This window comes from Trichosurus vulpecula, chromosome 1 (genome assembly GCF_011100635.1).
Source record: "Trichosurus vulpecula isolate mTriVul1 chromosome 1, mTriVul1.pri, whole genome shotgun sequence".
NCBI classification, from domain to species: domain Eukaryota; kingdom Metazoa; phylum Chordata; class Mammalia; order Diprotodontia; family Phalangeridae; genus Trichosurus; species Trichosurus vulpecula.
The window spans coordinates 377,266,157-377,289,064 of record NC_050573.1 but is presented as its reverse complement, the minus strand read 5'-3'; the positions used below and the strand labels follow the sequence as shown (position 1 = coordinate 377,289,064).

The 22,908-nt window shown below is 36.4% G+C and overlaps 1 protein-coding gene across 1 annotated transcript in view; it reads left to right on the top strand.

Annotated features, from left to right (window-relative positions):
* EPG5 (ectopic P-granules autophagy protein 5 homolog) overlaps positions 1-22,908 on the top strand; it is a 134,981-nt gene that overhangs the window by 68,316 nt on the left and 43,757 nt on the right. The window contains exons 23-30 of the mRNA XM_036746153.1: positions 1,445-1,666; positions 3,314-3,437; positions 5,066-5,210; positions 12,155-12,326; positions 14,351-14,513; positions 18,739-18,881; positions 20,089-20,245; positions 21,646-21,840. Of these exons, the coding sequence (XP_036602048.1) occupies positions 1,445-1,666; positions 3,314-3,437; positions 5,066-5,210; positions 12,155-12,326; positions 14,351-14,513; positions 18,739-18,881; positions 20,089-20,245; positions 21,646-21,840 (1,321 nt within the window). The remainder of the gene's footprint in view (positions 1-1,444; positions 1,667-3,313; positions 3,438-5,065; positions 5,211-12,154; positions 12,327-14,350; positions 14,514-18,738; positions 18,882-20,088; positions 20,246-21,645; positions 21,841-22,908) is intronic.

Below are 22,908 nucleotides of genomic sequence, written 5' to 3'. Positions count from 1 at the left end.
TCAAAGAAAATAATTAATAGGGAAATTGATCAGATTTTTCTGTGCACATGGAATGCTAACGAAGTTTATTAAAAGATATTCTTTGAAGCCAGTAGAGTTTATGGGAAGAATGGCAGTGGAATGGGACATGTTCCTTAGGTCTTAGATCTCAGGCAGGGTCTCCACCAGCTATCTATTTGAGCAACTTGGAGGCTTGTGATCTCAGAAAAGTTAGTGGGGAAGGGGAAAGGGGGGAGGAAGGAGGCAGTTTCTTGGACAGCAGTGGAAGATGAGGTTGCTATATCTGTTGGTCTCTGGAGGGTTGCAGCACCAAAAGATAACTTTTGACCTTTAGTCTTATGTTAGCTTGTGGAGGGGATTTAGTAGAACTGGTGCCTGTACCTTAGTTGTAACACCCACCTCGTACTCCCAAGGGTTAGCAACATTGATGCCTAATGAATGTTGAGGGTGGTGGTGGTGTGGAGGTAGCAGCTCCACCCCCACCTCTCACCTGGAAGGGGTCATAAGCTATCTTTTTATATAAAAGAAGTCCCATCTGTATCACATGTTAGGAATATTTAAATTTTTTAGTTCCTGTGGATTCTAGGGCAGTGATTGACTGAATGGGATGGTGACAATAGGATGGGAAGTCTCATCCTTCTTATCTCTGTTTAAAATACAGAATTCTCTTAGTTATAGGCTATAAAAAGTTACTTGGACTAAAATTGAGGATTATCATAATTTTGGAAAAAAGAGACCACTTTTCAGTAGTCTAGATCAAAATTGTAAGGTACAAAATGGTGAAACTGCAATAAATTGCTTAGGTGAGTAGGAACAAACAGTCCAAATATCTTAGAGTTTTTTATCTCCAGTTTGACCAATGCCAGTGGGAGTGGCCTTGAGCTGTGTTCTTTTTGTGAATGGACAATGGACACTTTGCTTTAAGGAACTAGTTTTTTTTCCAGCTTCTAATAAAAATTTTAGTTTCTGATAAAATCATTTTTAGTTTTTACTAAGAAATTTCTTTTTATTTACTAGAATAGCATTTGTAATTTTAAAGATCCCAAATAACAGGCATAACCTTATATATACTTTGTAGATAATGGTATAGAGAACTACAGAATGTATTGCAGAGGTCAGGGTTTTATTGGCCCTACCACATGAAGATTTGGTTTCAAGATGATAGTACTTTGAATTGGTACAGCATTTACATATGTTTTTAAAAAGTACTTTGTGTGTCATTTTGTTTCTTCTGCATGACAATCCTGTAAGATAAATAGGACAAGTTTGTGTATAGCCAGGCTTGCTAAAATACTTAATTTATAGATAATGGTAGGGCATCTCAGTTTTGCTGAATGCGCCTTTATCTTTGGTAGCTCTAATGAGCACACGCCATTTGATTTTAAGTAGAAAGAATGATTTGTTAAATAGCTTGTAGAACTCAATTTCACTTTTGTTTTTCAAGATTGCCTGTAGATGGTTGTATTGGAAGACGATTTTTTCAAAGTCCAGCCCACATTAATCTATTGAAAGAAATGAAGAAACGTCTGGTTGAAGTGGCTGACTTCCATCATGCTGCCAGTAAAGCCCTCCGAGTTCCAGCAGGTGGCAGTGAAGGGCCAGGGGAAAACAGTTCCAGCTCCACAGGGTATCTGACTTCCCCAGAGCTGCATACAGAACTTGTGAGGTAAAGCGTATTCAACTATATAGCTAATGTTTTCTTTCATCACCTGTGGTGTATTGCAGGGTGTTATTATTTTATTGCTGTTATTGGCTGAATGTGGAACGTAGCAGCAGTCAGTTAAGCATTTGTTGTGTTCTGGCAAAGACAGTCGCTGCTTGATTGTATACTGAATCGAATTTAAGTCAGTTGATTTGGACTGATCTATGTGAATACCTGATCATTCTTATGTCTTAGGCTTATTACCACATTTGTTGTTATTTTGATTACTTTAGTTTTGAAACTTTGGCTTCCAAAAAAATTTATTCACATTTTAAAAACTGAACCTGTAGCTTAAATATAATGACCTCAGATGGCAGTCATGTGCTGTATCACAGAGTATAAACTTTTAAGTGTATTTAAAAGATTAGAATGGTCTTTGGCCTTTTTAATAGTAAAACACCTTCTATTAAAGCAGTTAAACATTAAACTGTTAAAGAAGCCACTTTTAGAGCAAGGTTTGAGAAGAAAATCATATGCATCTCACTAATCAATAATTTTTCTTTGTATTTTTTAAGTTTACCCAAATCTTACATATATATTTGATTAGATTGTTCTCTTTAACTTAACCCGAATTTTGCCTTGATGTCACAACTTTCCCAAGGCTTGTGTGTAGCTATAGAGCTTTAGACCAGCCAGCTTTGGCCTTTACTGTATCTTTACTTTTAGCTAGCCACAGACAACTTTTCACTGTATCCACAATTGATAACCTTTTTGCTGTAGGTTGCTTAAGCTCATTAAAATGAAGACTTTTGATCCTTTTGGCTTTTTTCCCTTCTATCCTCATTTTCCACACTAACCCTTCTACCATCCTTTCCTCTTAAGACCTCACCTCATTCTTTGTTGAGAAAAGAGAGGCCATTTTCCACCAGCTTGCTCTGCTTATCCAAGTCTCCCTAGCCTTTGACATTATCCTTCATTCTTTCCTCCTTTACCTTAGTCTCTGATGATGAGGTGGCGCATCCCTTGCCTTGCCTGGCTACTTCTCTAACAACCTATTCTTTCTTACTAACAGTGATTTTAAATGAAGTCTTCTTCAGTTAAGTAGATTATATCTCTTTATAAAATACCATTTAGAACAGAAAATTAAAGAATTTCTTTTTGTCATACCCATTTATGAAAGAAACAGTTCACGCATTTATAATTAAATTTCAATTATAATTCTTTTTGGTAGTTAGCTTTTCTTTTTGTTTTTTGGAAAACTGATAAGGTACAGTAGAAAAAATTTCCAGATAATATATTTTTAATGGCCTTCAGCATCCATCCTGGAGTAGAGGGAGAATTCATATGTTTTCAAGTTGTATTTTGTTTTTCTAGGCAACAACTCAGTGTCGTTGATTGCCCAGGAAAGGAAAAAATCTGAATTCTCATTCTAAGATTTACTTTATGATTACCTTTATTTATCACTTTTTGCTTAGCTTTATTTTTTAGAGTAAAGATAGTCCCAAACAGAGAAATAGGCATAATTAAAATTAAAGCAATTTAGTGAATTATTATTAGCTCTGGGAACCTGATTCCTGTTGTTTTATTCACTAGATAAAATATAGTTTCATGTAAAGAGAGGCATAATGCATTTTACCCATTCTTTTCTCTTTTTCTTTTTTAATCTTTTAGGCTCTTCAATGTATTTATACTATGGCTAGAAGATGAGAACTTTCAGAAAGGAGACACCTATATTCCTTCACTACCAAAGCAATATGATACACACAGACTAGCAAAGATTATGCAGAATCAACAGGTGAAATTATTACAATATTTTATTTACCTCAGGATATCAGACAGTAGTTTGAATTTATTACTATGAGAATAAATAAAATGACTTGTTAAATATGGCCATGGGTTTTGAATGGTATTAATTTCCGTGGGTTTTGCTCGTGGTCCACAGTATGTTTTTTTTCATATAAGTTAACATTCCAGAGGTAGAATGTCTCCTTTTGAAGCACTGATGACAACTTTGTCCTCCCTGGAGGCCTGGGGACACTTTCTGTGTTTTGTGACCTCATGAACCCATAAAAGCCTCTTTTTTGTTAGTCCCCTTTTTTGTAATAAATTTCCATTGCCAAAATACTTTCAGGCCAGCCAACTTGAGTCTGATTAGTACTTTGCTACAGTTATGTGGATTTATAAGAGTACAGACTCTAATTAAATGAGTGTTATGTACTATAGGTGTAGATCTCAGTTTAATTCAGTTTCGGAAGTAAGCCCTACTGATCTCTGATTTGTGATGCTTCTTTGTAGTTTTTCCAAGCCCTGGTTTTCTCTCTGGTTATTTGAAAAATCTGGTTCCACCTTCCTTCTACACTTGGTACAAGCTGGACTTTTGTTGAGTTCCTATGTATCAGAAGTAGTGGTTGATCTGTTCAGGGCCAGTTATCTTCCATAGGCTGTGCTCAATTCTTGGTCTAGCTTCCATCGCTCTTTGAGGGTTCTTGGTACCCAGTTTCTATAGGAGGGAACTGCTTTCCTTCCACCTGTTCTCTGCCTGGGTATGAATGCTTGGGTCTTGCTAGAGTTCTTATGTTCCATCCAAGACTCTGTTAGTGATAATAGATGCCTCTTGCTTTGCCACTACTATCTTTTCCTAACAGCTCTATTTATTTGCATATAGGAATATCCTTATTCAGCGTAAATATGTAGGAAATGTGACTGTTTCAAAGAGATGTCATCTGTAGGTACATCTATAGGGAGGAGGTGGCATACTGGCATCAACAGTGTACTTTTATATTTGAATTAAAACTCTAGCTGAGGATTATACTTTGTAGTGCCTTTTTAAAGGTGTAAATCAGATTAATCTTAAACAGAGGAGGCACACTTGCCACCTACAAACCTCCTGAGGGTAGTCTAAACTAGATTAAAATGTAATCGGAAAATATTTAGCAAATAAATACGCAATAAAATATAATGTTAATTTGTGGTTTTCTAAGTTACTTGAGTTTGACATCTGTAGTCTAGAATACCTTGTGCATCTTGGGAAGGGTTTTAATGACTTAGGATTTTATGAGGCATTTGTTGTTAGCTCTGTTTTTTTTCTAGGAATTAGGGCCTACCAACTGTGAATTTATTTCTAAGACATGCTGCCTCTACTATCTGCAGTTAGAGAATGTTTTATATTTTTCCTTAAAAATAATTCAGAAATAATTTAGTGTGCTCCAGGAAAGATGGCCTACTTCTGAGGTTTTTGATAGGGTGGGAATTTAAAATATGGTCATTTTTAACGTTAGGGAGAGTAGCGTGCGATCTTTTTAAGGAGCCTATTTTATTTAAACTTATTGGCTTAGGTATATTTTAATATAATAAGTTTCACAACTTATAAAGGTATAGTGATTTGTCTTCCAAAGTTAAAGTAGTATTGTGGTTCAATTCCAGGATTTGTGGATGGAATATTTGAACATGGAACGTATCCATCATGAATTTCAGGAAGCTCTCAATCTTTGGATTCAAGTAAAACTTGAATCCCATTCCACACCTAGCAGTTTGTCAGTACAGATGGATTTCACTGATCCTTTGTCAGGTGAGTGTCATGAACTTCTTCAAAACCATGGAGGTTTTGGATTTGCTTCATACTGTCCTCCAAATAATAATCAGTTTTTGGTGAATTTGTTGAAATCTCACCTGACCAGAAAACATTTAACCTTCATCCTATGAGACCTTAGGGAATTTTTTTCGTATCTTAACAATATAGATCTCATTCAAAGATGTTATTCTGAGAGGAAAGATTGGTGACTAGAGTAGGCAAATGAGAGCTATTCTTAGTTCTGTTCTCTGTTATATTGTGGGCAAATGTTTTTAACAAAGACCTTGTTTTCTAATATTTTATTTTTGTTATTATCATTGTCAACAACAATAATAATTTACGCTTGTGTAATATTTTACATTTTTCCTCAATCATTTATCTTGCTTGATACTCCCAGTAACTCCATGAGGTAGATAAGATATATTATTATCTTTATTATAAAGATGAGGAAACTGAGGCTTAGGAAGATTAAATAGTTACTAGTTACCCAAAGTCACATAGCTAGTTAGTAGCAGAACTGATACTATTAAACAGGTCTTCTGCCTTCTTGTTTACGATTCTTTCAGGGAATATTGGCTGTATGTTGTAAGACTCTTGATTAAAATAGTTAGTGATACTTAGCAAAGTATAGGACTAAATATATTTTGGACCCCACAAGATTATTAAGTTATTTGTACTTCTAATAAATTAATTTTAATTAATTACTTGTGCTTTGAGATTATCTTGATAATGTAGATTATGACTAGCATTATAAAACTTGAAGTATTTTTAAATGGTTTCTGTTATATTCTGTATAATTTATTATTAAGCTCTTGAGTCACTCAGTATTCTTAGATAATTTTTTTTCTGTCTGCCACTTAAAAATGGGAAATTTTGTTAAATTTTGTCATTTTGAGGAAACTACTCATAAAATATGGTTTTATTTCCCAATCTACAAATATTTATTAAGTCTTTATTGTTTGCTAGGCATTGTGCTAGGCATGGGGGAGACAGGTTCAAAGAATGAAACAATTCCTACTCTCAATGAGTTTATATTCTAAATGTGGAAGAAAGCAAGTACATATTTTATTCATATATACATACATATATATATATGTATATATATATACACACACATATACACATAGCATAATTATCAAGGTAATAAATACAAATACATATAAAATAGTTAAATATAAGGTAGCTAGGGAGAGAGAGCCTAGCAGTTCTAGAACAAGAGTAGGGGATTCAGGAAAGGCTTATTCAGAAGATGCTGAGCTACATCTTAAGGAAAAGAGACTGTATGAAGTGGAGGCAAGAAAGGAGTATGATTATTGCAAAGGCATAGGGAAAGGAGATGGAGGCTTGTGAATTAGAAACAGAGAGATGGTCATTTTGGTAGGGCTTAGCACAGTGTGTATGTGTGGGGGAATAATGTCTGATGAAACTGGAAAGGTTTAAAAAGCTAAAGAGAGGAGATTTTTTTTTTTTAAATTCCAGAGGCAATAGGAAGCCACTGGAATTTATTGAATTTTGGAGTGGTGGTAGTGGTGATGATGATGATGATAATGTTGTCAATTTTGTGCTTAAAGAAAATCATTTTGACAGCAGTATGTAGGATGGACCAGAATAGTGAAAGACTTGAGGCAGGGTTGCCATTTAGAAAGCTGTTGCAGTAATGTAAGCAAGAGGTGATGAGGATTTGAACTAAGGTGGTAGTAGGTGGAGAGAAGATGTCAAATGTAAGAGATGTTTAGGAAGAAAAGACTACATTTGGCAATTGATTAGGTAGACTAGGTGAGGGGAAGTAAAAGATAATGCTGAGATTTGGCAATCAATATCATTGGTAACTTTGGAGAGAGCATTTTCAGTTGAGTGATACAGATGAATGCCAAAACGTAAAGGGTTCAGAGTAGAGGTTTTGGAGGCTATGAGGGGGATAATGTTTTCAAGGAGTTTGATTAAGAAAGGGAAAAGAGATAAAGGATGACAGCTTGAGGGGATGGAAAGGGCTATTGAAGGTATTTTACAAGAGAAAGACTTGTACGTGTTTGAACCCAGTAAAGAAGGAATTGATTGTTTGGAAGAGGGTGAAGATTGGAAAGATAGGGCATTGATTGAGGATGTAATCTTCTGGAGAAGATAGGAAGAGATGGGATGTAGAGGGATGCACATGCAGAAGAACTGGCCTTGACAGGGAGCAAGGACTACATCTTTGTGAGTTGGTGGTGTAGGGGAAATTTGAACAAAGGATGACCTTGGGTTTTGACCGGTGGCACAAATCAACTAGTACTAATTACAGAAGTGCCTCAGGCAACTCCTTAAGACCTTAAGTTGTTCTGCAGGTGCTAGTGGTTGTAGTTTCTTCATTTGAAGTTTCCTATACCAATGAAATTGCAGATTTTTTGCCACCTTCTTTATCCCCTCTCCCTCCACCCCCTTTACACAAGAATGTTGCAAATATGAATTTTCAGCCATTATATTTATTTGTTTCAATGAAATTTGTTGCGTCACAACATTTAAAAATAATTGTTTGATCAGTCAATCAATAAGCATTTATTAAATCCCTACTATATGTCAGGCACTTTGCTAAGCACTGGAGATAAAGGAAGAGGTAAAATACAGTTCCCACCCTCAAGGAGGTAATAATTTAATGAAGAGTGGTTAAGAGAACTGATTGTAGATAATGAATTCAGAGATAGAACATTTCCCATTCTGTCAGTATTATATTTAGGATTTAAATATCTTTGTTTGGTAAGTCATGTTGTTCCAAAATTTTCCTATTGACCTCATATCGACTTGTGTTCAAGTGACCTTACTAACTTAAAAGAAAGACAACTTTTAACATGGGAATAATTATGAATTTTAGTCCATTGAAGATTGTACCCATATTATGATGTCTTACTGTGCTGTACAGTGGAAAAATACTGGCTTAATATAAGGGTAACACAAAGCATTAAATTTTAGCATTCATAGGCATAAACAATACAGTTTCCTTTATGCCAATGGAGTCATGCTTAACAAAATTTTCCTCCTATTTCTCAAAAAGAATAGAAAGTAGAGCTCCATCTGGGACAAAAGTAAAATTTCACAGAAACCATTTTATAAATACTTGTTGACTTGACTTATTGACTTGACATTGCGTTGAACTCTCCCTTCTCTGGTATTTCAAAACACATTTTTTAAATGAAATATTGGTTGGAGATTTTTTTAAACTAGCACCTCTCACCTCTTCGGAATGTTTGTCTACTGTGAGAAATAACCCCTCGAGCCCAGATAGAGTGGTAAATTAGACAGACTGAGGATGAGTGAAGCAGTTGGAACTTTAATTTGGTCCTGCAGGTGGGGTATGGGACTCAAGATGAGCTCTCCCCATACCCTACACAAGTCAGAGTAGGTCTTTTGTACCTGTTCCCTACTGCCAGTCTCTCCTAGCTGACTCTGATTGGTGAGAGTCAGCATAGTTCATAGACTTCCCAGAACACCTACTACATGTTCTGCTATGTTCCTCCTCCCATCTCAGATGATGCATATTCACAAAATGGCTCTAACCCCTTCTTAGGGGCATATAAGTTAACATGCATAAACCTTATTAAGCAGGCACAGTAAAGATGGCCCTTAATCACTGTCCTCCTTTTGTCCCCTCGAGACCCCAGGCTGTTTTCCAAAATTCTGTTCCCATGAGATACCTTTCTTTTATGGTCCCGTATCCTAATATGGAAACATAACCGTTAGCCTTACTTGGGCATGTTGACTGCATTCCTTGTTCAGATAACCTTTGTGGAAACAGAACTCATCCTGCTAACTCTTACATCTACCAAGACTCCATCTTGGATCCCCTGTTATATTTTGTCTTTATACTTAATCTTGAGAAACTCATCCATTTTTTTTTAACCTGAATGTGGACAACTTCCAAGTTTCTTTATCCCTGACTCTTCTTCCAATTATTATAGATATTACAATACATACATACAGTATACAGTACATAGTGACCAGTTGAGTAAATATTTGTGTTTGTTTTGAAGATTGGAATTTATTTGGTGTCAAACTTTAGGAAATGATAATATCTGCTCATACTTCCCATTCACTATGGTGAGTTTATCCAGGTCACACCTGCTAACAAGGTGGGTCCTCTACTGCTCTGTTCCGGGCTCTCTTTCCTTTGCGCTCTTTACTATTTTGCTTGATGATTTCTACAGCTCCCATGGATTCAGTTATCATCTCTATGCAGATGCTTTTCAGATCTATTTGAGTAGTCCTAATCTTTCTCTTGACTTCCAGTCTCAGCATCTTCAACTGCCTATTCCAACATCTTCTTCCATAGACATCTTTTAAAGAAAAATTCAATTTATTTTTTGTTACATTTTAAGCTCTAAAACCTTATCATTTCTTTCTCTGGAGGTGGATAGCATCTTCATAGGTCCTTTGTGGTTGATTTGAATATCTCTAATACTTAAAATAACTTAGTCTCTTAAGTTACTGTTTGAACAATATAGCTGTCACTATATACAATGTTCTCTTGGTTCTGCTCATTTTACTCTTCATTATTTCATGCGAGTCTTTCCATGTCTTTGTGAGATCATTGAGCTCCTCATTTCTTATAGCACGATAGTACTCCATCACAAGTCCAGCTATTCCCTAATTGATGGGCATCGCCTCAGTTTCCAGTTCTTTGCCACGGCACAGAGCGGCTATAAATATTTTAGAACATTTAAATTCTTTTCCTTTTTCCGTGGTCACCTTGGGATCTAATAATGGTATTGCTGGGTCAGAGGGTACACACAATTGTATAACTCTTTGGGCATAATTACAGATTGCTCTCCAACCCACAGACATCTTCAACTCTTCATGTCTAAAACTAAATTTATTATCTTTCCCTCCCAAGATCTCCCCTTTTCCTAATTTTCCTATTACTGTGGAGGGTACTATGATTCTTCCAGTCACACAGGCTTACAACCGATGTGTCATCCTTGAATCTTCACTCTCTCTCGCTTCCCCCACCCCACATTCTAGGCATTCTTGGCAACTAGTTTCCAAGTCCTGTTGATTCTACTTTTGTAGCATCTCTCTCGCATGTCCCCTTCTCATTTCTAACACTGCCACCACGCTGGTGCAGGCCCTCGTGACCTCCTGCTGGGACTATTGCAATAGCTCCTGATTGGACTCCCTGCTTCAAGTCTCTCTTCATTCCAGTCCATCCTCTACTACCTCTGATCTTTCTGAAGTGCAGGTTTGACTGTGTCACATCTCCCAACCCTAGTTAGTAAACTCTAGTGACTCCCTGTTACCTCTAGGATCAAAAACAAAATCCTCTATTTGGCTTTTAAAGTTCTTCATAACCTGGCCTCTTTTTCCAGTTTTCATACATCTTACACACATCCATATATCCTGTGATCTAGTGAGGCCTGCTTGCTGTTCCTTATACAAGATATTCCATCTCCCAACTCCTGATTACATTTTCACTGATTGTCCCTCATGCCTGGTACTGCCTCCCTCCTTATCTCCATTTCCTGCCTTTCCTGACTTCCTTCAAGTCTCAACTAAAGTCCCACTTTCTGCAAGATACCTTTCCCAGTCCTTAATCTTAATGCATTTCCTCTACTAGTTATCTCTACTATATCGTTATATAACTTATTTCAACATAACTATTTGAATATTTTTTCCTGTTAGATGGAGCTCTTTGAGAGCAGGAATTGTTTTTTGCCTTTCTTTATGCTTTAGTGTAGTGTTTGATGGTGGGTAGCTTAATAAATATTTTTTGACTGATTGTGGCATACAGATGTCTTACCTTCCTCATATAAGCCTTCCTTATTACCTAACTTTCATAATAATATATTCCTCAAGCCCAGGACCTCAGTATGACAAATCCTTTCATAGTCTTTCGTCTCTCTCCATATAATTATTTTCCAGATCTAGCCCTTTTCTTCTTGGGAATGTCACTTATCATCACCAGACCCTTTTTGGACTTGGGGTAAATGTATTCAGAGCTGCAATTGTCTGTCACAGAATTATTTGCACTAATTCTGTGATCTTGTAGTTTTCCTAAAATTGCCACCAGTCAATCAATAAGCATTTATTGAATGTACTACAGTATACTTTGCTCTGTGCTAGGAGCTATGAAGGCATAGAAGTATATGATATGATCCTTGACCTCAAGAAGCTTGCTCCCTAGTTGGAGAGACTAGACGAAGTTTAAACAATACAAGATATACAGTTAAATGCCACCTTATGTTGTACAATTTTAAAGTGCTTTAATATTACATGTTCATATCTTCATGTGTCCAGTATGACATACCATACAATTGTTGCGAGGAAAAGGCTTTTCAAATTGTAAGATACTATATAAATGGAAGTATAGCTATTGTCATATATTTTGCTTTACTTCTTATAGCTCATTAGTCCCTAATACATGTTTTTCATATAGTAAGTATTTAGTAATAAATGTTTAATTAAACTTTGTCCTTAAAGGCTTTTGACTCACTCTGTCTGAACTCGTCTTTTGTAACCCATGACCCTCATGTTCTATTTCAGGCATATTTTTTCACTCTCTTCCTGTGTAACTGGTCTTTCCAACTCTACTTCCAGGAATCTTTCAAGGCAGTTCCATGCCACAGAATACTTTCTTTTCCTTTGAATTATTGCTGAATGCCCATTTAGTCCATGAAGTTTAAATACCAGCCATTTTCTACTTTTCCTACATTCTTTCTTACTTTCTCACTTGAAAACACTTTTTACAGTTGTTGCATTTATCTGTACACGCACTTTTTTACCTTCTGGTTGCTTATATAGGATTTGTTGACTGAGTCAGAAAACATTACATTTGTTCTTTCTGATGATTTGTATTCAGATAGATGTTCTATATGTTTTTGTGATCCCTGATGATAGGAAGTAATGTTTAGACACTTTCTGTTGTCATTTGCTTCATATTTAGTTAAGATTTGTTGGTTTTGATTCTCTTTCAGCCAAAGAGAGGATCTTGAGTAACTTGAAGAAACATGAGGCTCCTCATCCTCCCCTTGTTCTGCATGCCCTGAAAGCTCCAGTGCCCATCATTTCCTCAGCTAGTTTGCTCAATGAGAAGGAAACTATGCAGCTTATACGCCCAGACCTGAATCTCTTGCAGCAGCATGCTAAGTAAGATGATGCGTTGAAATGTCTCTTCTCTTCATGCTAAATCGCATGGCCCAAATGATTTAGCATCCGAAGTGGCCTCAACCTGGGAGCTCTGACCAAGCTGATTTGAATAACTGAGTTTAAATGCTCATATTGTGACAAATCTCTTCATTTCTTTTAGAAAACTGAAGTAATATTGCACACATTCTTAAGGACCGTACATTTTATTGTTTCAGGTGGTAACAGTTCAAAAGCCAGCTAAAGCCACCTCAGTTTTTCTAATGTATAGATTATCTATTAGTAGACAGTGAGTACTATTTGAAGACAAGTGTTAAAATGAAAAATTATTTTTATCTTGATTTTTAAAACATTCTTATGTATTTGTCCTTGGTAAACAACATTTACATTCTTGTAAGAATTGAATGAGGTACATTGTCTTTACAGCTTACAGGAAGTTTCTTCCTTTCCCACTTCAAAACAGTTTTTACAGTTACTGCATTTATCTGTACGTGCACTTTTTTGTGAAGAAATTTAGGAAGTTTCTTGGGACACTGAGAGCTTAAGTGACTTGTCCAAGGTCATAGAACCCCTAGGGTGTATCAGAGGCAGAGGTGGGAAGGACTCTGGAGGCCAGCTTTCTACCCATACTGTCCCATGCTGTCTCTACTCATCTTGAGGAGTTGCAAGGATCAAATGAGATAACAATTGTAAGATGTGCTTAGCACAACACCTGGCACCTAGGAGATCTGCATAAATGCTTATTTTCTCCCCCTTCCCTTAAGGGGACATCTTTCCAGATGGACAAAGAGGAACATTTTTGTAAGAAGGGCCATATACAGAATAACTTCACTTTGCCTGCTGCGAAAGAGCCAGCCTTTATCATTCTAGAGTCTGTATTTCACTCTAAGTTAAAGACATCCTTTCTTGAAGACTTTCTGCTAAGTTGTTGATCAAGGTAGTATATGTATTGCTGGATTATTTAGAAGAAAAATAATTGGAAACATGGTTAGGAATAAGACTAATGGCTTTAATGCATGCATATCAATGTGCTGTGTATAAATGGAATGAGATTGAGTTTTTAATACAAGGAGATAAACATTGCCTTATAGGTTTCACCATGAGTTGGTGGGATGAGACTTATAAATGGACTATGCCAATTGAAGTATATATCTCGTTCAGAAGAAATAGATCTGATAGAGGGGATCCAAAATGGTAGTGTAGCTCAGGAATGTCAATTCAACAAACCTGAGAGGAAGCAGCATGGAAAGCATTTGGGCAAGAGTAAAAGGAGAGAGGAATTTAAGTGATATCGGTTGTTGTTCAGTTGTGTCAGTTGTATCTGACTCTTTGTGTGACCCCATTTGGGATTTTCTTGGCAAAGATACTACTTTACTTTTCCAGCTAATTTTTACAGATGAGGAAACTGAGACAAATGGAGTTAAGTGACTTGTCCAGGGTCATACAGCTATTAGGTGTGTGTGAGAACTCAGATCTTCTTGACTCTAGGCCTGGTGCTCTATCCATTGTGCCACCTAGTTGCCCACACTAAGTGATATTATGGTCACATTATATATTGTACTACTGACGGCCCAGCAAGGTGAAGGATATGAACGAATCATCAATCTGGCAAGTAGACAAAATGTAGTAGTAATGGGGACTTGAATTATCCTAATGTTTGGTGGAATTTGCTCTTTGAAGAGGAACATCAGGTAAATTCTGTGGAGATTCAGAAGTTTGGAAACAGGGAGATTAAGGGCAAATATATCAGTTTTTTAAAAGGGCAAGAAAAATAACCTACTGACTTAGCTTAATGTCAACCAGCAAAATTATGTATGAAGGCAGAGATTGTGATTGTGAATCTCTGTTCACCCTTGTGCAAATCCCTTTAGTTCTTGATTAAAAAGTTGTTGGAAGCCGTGTCTGTCATGCTGGGTCCCTTGATGGTACCCTTCTTAGTGGCCTCAGGGAGGGCCTGGTGATCAACATTTGTCTTTAGAGTACATTTTTCCTAGTGCTTTATTCAATGTCCTGATGATGTTTTTCAGAACTGCAGCCCTTCGGGAGTCCCAGCAAGTTGCTCTGGACAGTGAGCTGTTGGATGCAATTCCCAAACAGTACGTTAATCGAGAAGAGCAGATCACGCTGCATCTGGAGTGTCGGGGCAGCAGCAGCAGGAAATGCCAGGGAGCAGCTGTTGTCACAGTTCAAGTAAAAGCTAGTTTTATTTTATTCATTTGATGGATGTGTCTATGATGTACCTAGCACTGTGGGGAGTGCAAAGGAATAAAAATGACTGTAAAAAATTTAACATCTATTTAGAAAGACATGAAATTAATCACATGCCTTGTATTAAATTGTTGCACAAGAGCTACAGATAATATGCAGCATGAGAGTTCAGAGGAAGAGGTTATAGTTCTTAGAGAAGGTTTCATGGAAGGGGTGATACATAAACTGGACTTTGAAAGATTTGGAGACATGATAATTTGGCTAAATGGATGAGAAGGTAATGAATGAAGGCACAGAGGTGAAAACTTGCATGTTATGATCAGAGGCTAGTGAGTAGACCAGGCTAGTTGGAGAATGTCTAGGGAAGAAACTATAGATAAAATTTTAAAGCTAGATTGAGTCTGAACTGTAGAAAGCATTGAATTATGGTCTAAAGAATATAGACCATAGTATATTAGTTGGTGGAGAGTCACTGAAAATATGTAAGCAGAAGAGTAAGAAATATAAATAATGAATTAATGATTGAAGCAATATAGGATCTAGTAGTGATTTACAGGACATATTGGACATGTGAGTGAAAGAATTGTTGAATTAGAAATATCACTTGGCTCTCAGAATCATCTTCCCAAACTAGAATGACAGGTTCTAGGCAGAATTTGGGATAAAAGTGTCAGTGGCTCTGTTGTACTCAGTAGTTGTTGAGTTGAAAGAGTTTTAGAAGGGAGCAGCCACCTGCTGTCCAAATGTATTTTTACTGCATTCATGGGTAGCCTTTAAATAACCCATATAGCTGCTTTGATGGAGCTATGATGTCATCTGGGTGGATATTTTCTTCGCTGATGCAGATTGCAACTTTTCCATGCCCTTTTGCCCATGTGGTTCCATAGGTCTTCAGTAGAACTTTTGCCAAATACATTAGAGGTCATCTGCTGGTTCTTTTGTTATCTCTGGAATATCAATGTGCCATTTGATTTATTTATCAAAAGTAAATTTGCACAACATGACAGTCTCACCTCTATTTTTGGTCCTACATCTCTTCAGAGATGTCTTTTATACCACTTCTCACTTGCAAGTCATCCTTGCTACTATTCAGCATCTCATTTATACCTACAATATGTTTTTCTTTTAATTTTGTGATTTTCATTCCTCCAAGTTCATGGTGTGCCATTATTCATAGTCATTATAGCTTCATTAGGAATTCATTGTTGTTTAAAAGATAAGTTTTCGTGATGGCGAGCATATTGTAATCAAGTCATTTTATAACTTCTTTGATGTGATCCAGTCAGATTTTGTCCTCATTAATTCTGGGATTAGCTAATTTATGTATTTGTGTGCTGATGGACTAACTCAGAGAACTGTGATTTCAGATTCGTGTTTTAGCACAAAGCACGTATACATTTTTTCATCTTATTCTTCAGTACGGAAATCTTACAGTCCTAGACTTGTTTGGACAGTTGCATAGAAACCTCTAACTTGGTGTTGTCCAGACCAATGTTTTGTGCTTAGTAGGGATGGGAATTAGAGGTAAACTTATCCTAGCATCTGTTAGCAGTTTTTTTCAAAGACACATTTGGGGAGAAGATTCAAATTTTGGCTCCCATGAGGTTTGGGAAATGTCTGTTGAGGTGGTTAGTTTTGTTCTGACAGTGGCTACCTTCTATACCCTTAGCCCCTGTCAGGGTTCTTAGAATATATCTGCATCATTGTGGGGTAATGAAAAGAGGGCCGTACTTGAAAGAGGGAGACCCAAATTCTTTGACTCTTAATAGATGTATGACCACTAGTGACTCATTTAATTTTGATGAAACTCAGTTTCTCATTTGTAAAATGGGAGTATTAACACTTGTGTTATCTGCATCCTAGGACTACTGTTTGTAAACCTTAAAGTGCTGTGTAAATATAAGTTAGTTATTTTTCTTGTATGAAAATATAGCACCTAAACATTTAACTGTTGTCCTCTGTAAGTAACATGCCTGATCATGTACTGTGTGAAGGTGACTTTTCAGTTGTGATTTCATTGTGAAAATTAGAAAGGAGCTTTGGGCCATTTCTGCTAGTGAGTTCTGCTAGTGAGCAGTCAAGTACTAGTGGAGTAGCTGAGAAGTAGCTGCTCTTCTCTCACAGAATTCAAATTTTCAGCTGCTTCCCCAGAAAAATTCTTTTGAATGCTGATTGACGTTCTTAGATATCTTTGCTATGCTTCTACAGATCCAAGTGCTAGCCGGGAGAAAGCAGTGAAAATAAAGGCACATATGTGGTTACAAGGCAGCATGTCTTGGGAGTTAAGAGTGCTGAACTTGGGGGCTGGAAGTCCTAGATTCCTGTGTTCCTTTGTCACTTGCACCAGCTGAGTGCGAATGGGCAAGTCACTTGACTTCCCTTCTGAAGGCAACTTTCCTTTGTGTATGAGATGTGGAATAATATCTGTAATATTCATCTCACAGTATTTTTTGTGATGCTTAAATGAGAATTGTAAATTTTATTGGGTTATATAAATGCCCATAATTATTTTCATCCTGTGTTTCTGTAGAGACAGTGTTCTTATTAGGAATACGTGCCTTATGGAGACTTGGGATTTCTTTACCTTCTTTAAGAACCTTCATTATGTATTTTTTATTTTGAAAATATTTAAAGGTTCATTTAATAGTTTATTTTAGAATTTTCATTGAGTCCTGAAATTACTTGATTCATTAATAATTTTTGTGGCAAAGAGAGCCTTGGAAATTTCCAGGTTTCTGCAAATGCATATGGTTTATTTTAGATTGGGAAAAGCTGAACACATTTCATGGGAAAGTGAATGTGCTTATCCTTTGGTCTCTTTTCCTAATAAGCTCCTGATGATTCAGTGGCTTTCTCTAAGGAAACAGATTACTTTGAGGCCAGGTGCCTTTTGTTGCATTCCTGTACTGTGATTCAGTGTTTGATTTACTGCCATGTGAAGGGTTGGTTTATATTTAGAACCTAGATATGGAAATGAACTTCTAGCCCCCCTTTGCACCATTTTAGCATCACCTCTTAAATTATTTTCAGTGTTCTGAATTTTTTGGTGGTAGTAAATGCCTCAAGTGACTTCCAGTCCTTCCTTTGTTCTATTGTTTAAAACTTCTTGTAATTATGGGTTGACTTATTCAGCCAAAAAACTGAAAGAGAGCTTGGATACAGTGGTGGAAACAGTATGGGAAAATGATAAATTTGGACTTCTAAAAGTTAAATATCCAATCAATCTCTGTTAAATTGTCTTCCATGTTTTTGTAAAGTGGCCTAATTTGCACTTTTGTACAGTATTATTGTATGGTTTAAACCAGAGATTGACAACTTAAGACATAGGTATCCTCAAGACACATCTGAGGCAATTCTTATTTATACATCCCAGCCTTAACCTCTCTCTTGACTTACAGTCTCCCATCTCCTACCTCCATATGGGCATCCTGAAGTAGATGTCCCATAGACATATTAAATTCTGCATATCCCAAACTGGACTCATTATATTTTCCCCCAAACCCTCTTCTTGTCCTAACTTCCCTATTACTGTTATTACTGCCATCCTCCTAGGCACCTAGAACTGTAACTTGGGTGTTATCCTCAACTCCTCACTCTCAACCAATCAGTCGCCAAGTCCAACTTAATCTCCTCCATGTACACTATGAGCCAGTGACACTGACCTCCTTGATCTTTCCCACATGACACTCCCTTTCCCAAATGCATTTTCACTGGCTTTTCCTCATGCTTGGAACTCTTTCCTTCCTCATCTCCTCCTCTTGGTTTCCCTGGCTTCCTTCCAGTTTCAGCTAAAGTCTTAGCATTTCACAGGCTCCTTTATCTTAGTGCCTTCTTCTTACTACCCACTTCTGTTTAATTGTTTTTCCTTTTGTTTACATTTTGTTTACATTAAACAAACAGCACTGAGGTTCTGCTGTGTGCAAACCACCATACTGGATGGCAGGAGTTGTACAATAACAAAAAAGACGTAGTCCCTCCTTTCATGGAACTTACAGGCTAGTATGGGAGGTGACATGTATGTAAATAACTGTCATACAAACTAGACAATTATAACAACAAAAAATATGAAAAATAAAGTTCTTTGAGCTCAGTTGAAAGTGTGATCAGTTCCACATTTGGAGATGGTGGGAGATAGGGAAGGCAGGAGATAAGTAGGTTTAATTTTCTTTTAACGTTCTTTTACTGAAGTCACTGAAATTTTTATCAGTTTGAAGGTAAGCATAAGAATGAAGCTATTAGCCAACAACTTCATGTTTTACGTAAAGAAGTGAAGCAGTTACAAGCAGAAGCCTCCAAGCCGCCATCACAGAATATCGTGGAAGCAGCTGTGCATGCTGAGAACTTGATTACGTAAGTTCTGAACACATTGTTAAGTCTCTTTCCCAGAAGAACTTTACTCTAAATATTAACTAACCTCTTTATGAATGCAATATTGCATTAATAAACAGTATCGCCTAACCTTAATAAATGTTTTCAGTTACAGCATTTGTGGTAACATCCCCTTATATTTTCAGAGTGCCATATGAATTTCAAAACACTTGGATATCCTATACGCAAGGTTTATATCAGAGATGTTCAAGAGAGTCAGAACTTTAAAGGACATTTGCTCCCTGGTTGTGATAGGATAATCCTAGGATCCTAGATTGAAAACTAGAAAGGGACCTGAGGGGTCACCAAGGGAAACCTCATTTTACAGATGAGGAAACTGAGGCTCTGAGAGGCCAGTTGCCTCGCTCAGGATCATACAGAGTGAATATTCTGGGATGCGAACCCAGGTTTTTTGACTCCAAATCTAGCATTCTTTATAATTCTTTCTCCCTCAGTTATATTTTTCTCTTGCCCATCAGTTATGGAAAAAAAGCATATACTTGAACACCTGCTTGTTCTCAGGGTCAGTTCTCCACCTAGAACTGGCAGCACAAGCCAGGAGATGACCGCAGAGGAACAGGATGGGTAAGACTACAGCGCCTGCTGCCAGAGGTGTCACCTTCCCACATTTAGAGCAGTTAGAGCTCATTTTGTAAACTGAGAGTAAATAAGGGTTGTTAATGAAAACCTGTCTTTTATTGTCTTACTGCTTATAACACTGATGATTCGATTCCTAAATTACAAGCTTATTCTTCTCTTATCTACATACTTGGAGCAATACAGTAGAATACAACCTTAAGAGTTTCAAGGGAAGATTATATAATACATACTTTGTAACTAATATGTGGTTTTCAACTACAAATACATTGCATACAGAATATTCAATTGCACATTGGAGAGTAGGAAAAGTGGGTTAATTAGAGCTTGTTTGTATTAAGGTTGAGTTTACCCCGGAAAAACCAGAGATTCATAAATGCTCAAAAGATGACATGTAAAAAGCCATCATGAAAATGGGATAGGTATATAATTGCCCCCGTGGAATGAGTGAAATTATCTACAGAGAGCCTTAGACTACCTGCACCAGTTTTGTCAGAGAAAAAAATGCAAGGAACATAAGGAAACATTCTTAGGAATTGTGATTTTTCTATCAATAGATAATAGGTTTTTTTTTTTTTAAATTTTTCCATAGGACCTTAGTGAATGCCTATAAGTTGCAACCTACACCTGGTATTCAGAAGGTTGGCATTAGCCTCTTCTTTACAGTTGTGGAGTATGTATGTGATGAGACACAGCGTCACCCTCCTACAAGACAGTTCTTTACCTCCTGCATTGAGATCTTAGGACAAGTAAGTTTAATCTAAATGTATTTTACAGGTTTGTATTTACTGAATTTTTATAGTTTGATTCCATGTGCTTATCAACTAGGTAAAGTTGATATTGACTTAAGACTTACTAGTTAATCTTTTGGCTCTACTCAAGTTAAAAAAATAAAATACTACTATGAATTTTTGTGTAAAATTTTCTGTATTGAATGTCACTATCAGGGAACAAAATTGTTCATAGTTCCTTTAAATGTAGGTATCAAGATAGTTTTTTTCCCTGCATAGTTGAGATTCCCTGTAAACATTTCAGAATCATAAATAAAGTAAATTTCACTTTGGTATTTTTATCTTAATGCACAGAACACATGGATACCAGGGAAAGAAAAGACTTATAATTTCATTATCTGAAGTTTGTTTTAAAAAAAAATGGAAATAAGCCATTATTTTCTCATCGACTTTGTACAATTCATATTCAAATTCAGGTCTGTTAATATTTTTTAACAGGCTACATTTTTTCACCATTAAGTTTTCAACCTTAACTTTAATAATTTAGGCTTTGCCTTTCTCTTTCTTAAAACATAGTTGAGAAAAAGATAAGATCACCAAGGTTACATATTAGTTATAAAAGTAATCCGTTTATAAATACCTTAGATACAAAGTTTTCCCAAAATCTATAACAAAAAAGCTGTATTGCATAAGATGTAGAAAATATTTTCTTTAATCTAGTTGAAGTCAATATTGAGTTTTACCTACAGTGGACACATCTCAACATTTTAGGTTTATATCACTACAGTAATAGGTATTCGAGTTTAATTTTATTAAAATAATCTTAAAATAATAAATAAGTCACCCATGTGCAATTCAGGAGCCATCTACACTCTCCCTCTTCTGCCCCTCTTGCCCTCATTGCTGGAAGGAGAACCCACATATACATAATTTAGGGATCTCTGCTGACTAGCAGATGATCAATTATGCATTTGCTCACTGCAAAGTTCCCTGACACTTATGTAATTTAGGGATGACAAGAACAGGACTACAGCTTCAAACCAGGTATATGGATTAATTATTTTGTTATCTGTATTATTTATTTTGTTAGACATTTACCAATTACATTTGAATCTGGCTCAGGTTGCCACAGGAGTTTTTGCAAAGTTTTGAGGCTCCCTGCTGTTGTATTGCCCCCACTGACATGGTTCACAGCTCCTTTAGTTGCTGTAGCTCCAGAAGATCCCCCTGGAGTTGATAAGTTTCTGTGAACTTGGAATGAGGCTAGTTCTGGACCTCTCTTCAAAACCTCTTCAGTATAGTAGGATCTTCCAGAGATTGTATTTTGAGACATTTCACTACCCTGGGAGCTCAGTTGGTGCAAAAAAAAAAAAATGGAGAACTCTATTTTGTACACTTCTTCTTTTTGACTTGTCAAGGTGTTTATCAGTGATACCAAATCAGAGTGCAAACGTGTGCTCCAGACAATTTTGAAGAATAGAAGACTTTGTACTCTACTCTCTCCTTACTTTACTCCAATTGCTGCACCTGAAGAATTCATAAATTTGTATGAAAAAGTGGTGAAGTTTCTAAGTGAAGACAACAGTGATATGATTTTCATGCTGCTAACCAAGGTAAATTATTAATAAATCTTGATGTTATTATCATAATATAAACACTGTAGTCTTACTCCTAACTTGAGGATAGAGTCAGGAACACTAGGGGTCTGCCTGAGGGTATGTCTTCTGCTATGCTATCATTATCCATGTAGTCTCTATCAGACTTTTAACCATGTTGAGGTATTAGGGATTTCCCTCTTATTTCAGGTTGATGCTTTAGTATTCCTTGGTGACATGTTGGGCATAATTGCTTTACATAATACCAAGAATAAAACCCCAACACTTCATATTTTAAAGGACTAATAAATATCATAGTGATAACAATGGCATCATTTGTGAGTTAATTTGTCAAATGTTTTGCATACTCAGCAAAAAGCCCATCTAAATTAGCTTAATATCTTTTTTCTGAAAGAACTTGCATTCTCTTACACAGTTATACCATACCAATAAAATGAATTCCAGATACGTGAATGTTTTACTACCAGTGATCCAACTGTAACAACTTTTGAATCCATGAAATTTGAACCTCTTAGTGACCCAGAGACCAATCTTAGCTTATCATATCAAGGAGAGAAAATGCCTTAAAATTAAGCTCTAGCCTGTTTGGTGTCTAGGGGTTACTGTGGCAGTTTAGGGCAACGCCAATCCTTTTGAATTGTATGATGCAAATTCAGCACCTTAGGTGCTAATTTGAGAGATGCCCTAATCATTCTGTAGCAAATGATTGTCTATGATAGGTAACGGTAGTAGTGTTACTTTGATATAATCATATCAGAAAACATTTTTAGCTAATCTGATTGTGGATTGTATTGTATTCAGCATAGATCAAAAAGAATCATCTAGTTTTATCTACACCTTCTGGGATTATTGGCATAAATGTGTGCAACATTGAAACAGCAGAATACAATTTTAAATCAATTTATGAATAAATGGCAAGATTTGAAGATCACAGAGATATATAGCTTGGAGATGGAATTGTATAGCTTTATTGACTCCTTTCTGAGACCTTGGAGATGTTAATAGAAGATGAAAACCTAAAACTTTTAGAGAATTGACTATACTAGCTTCTTTTTCACTTGAAAC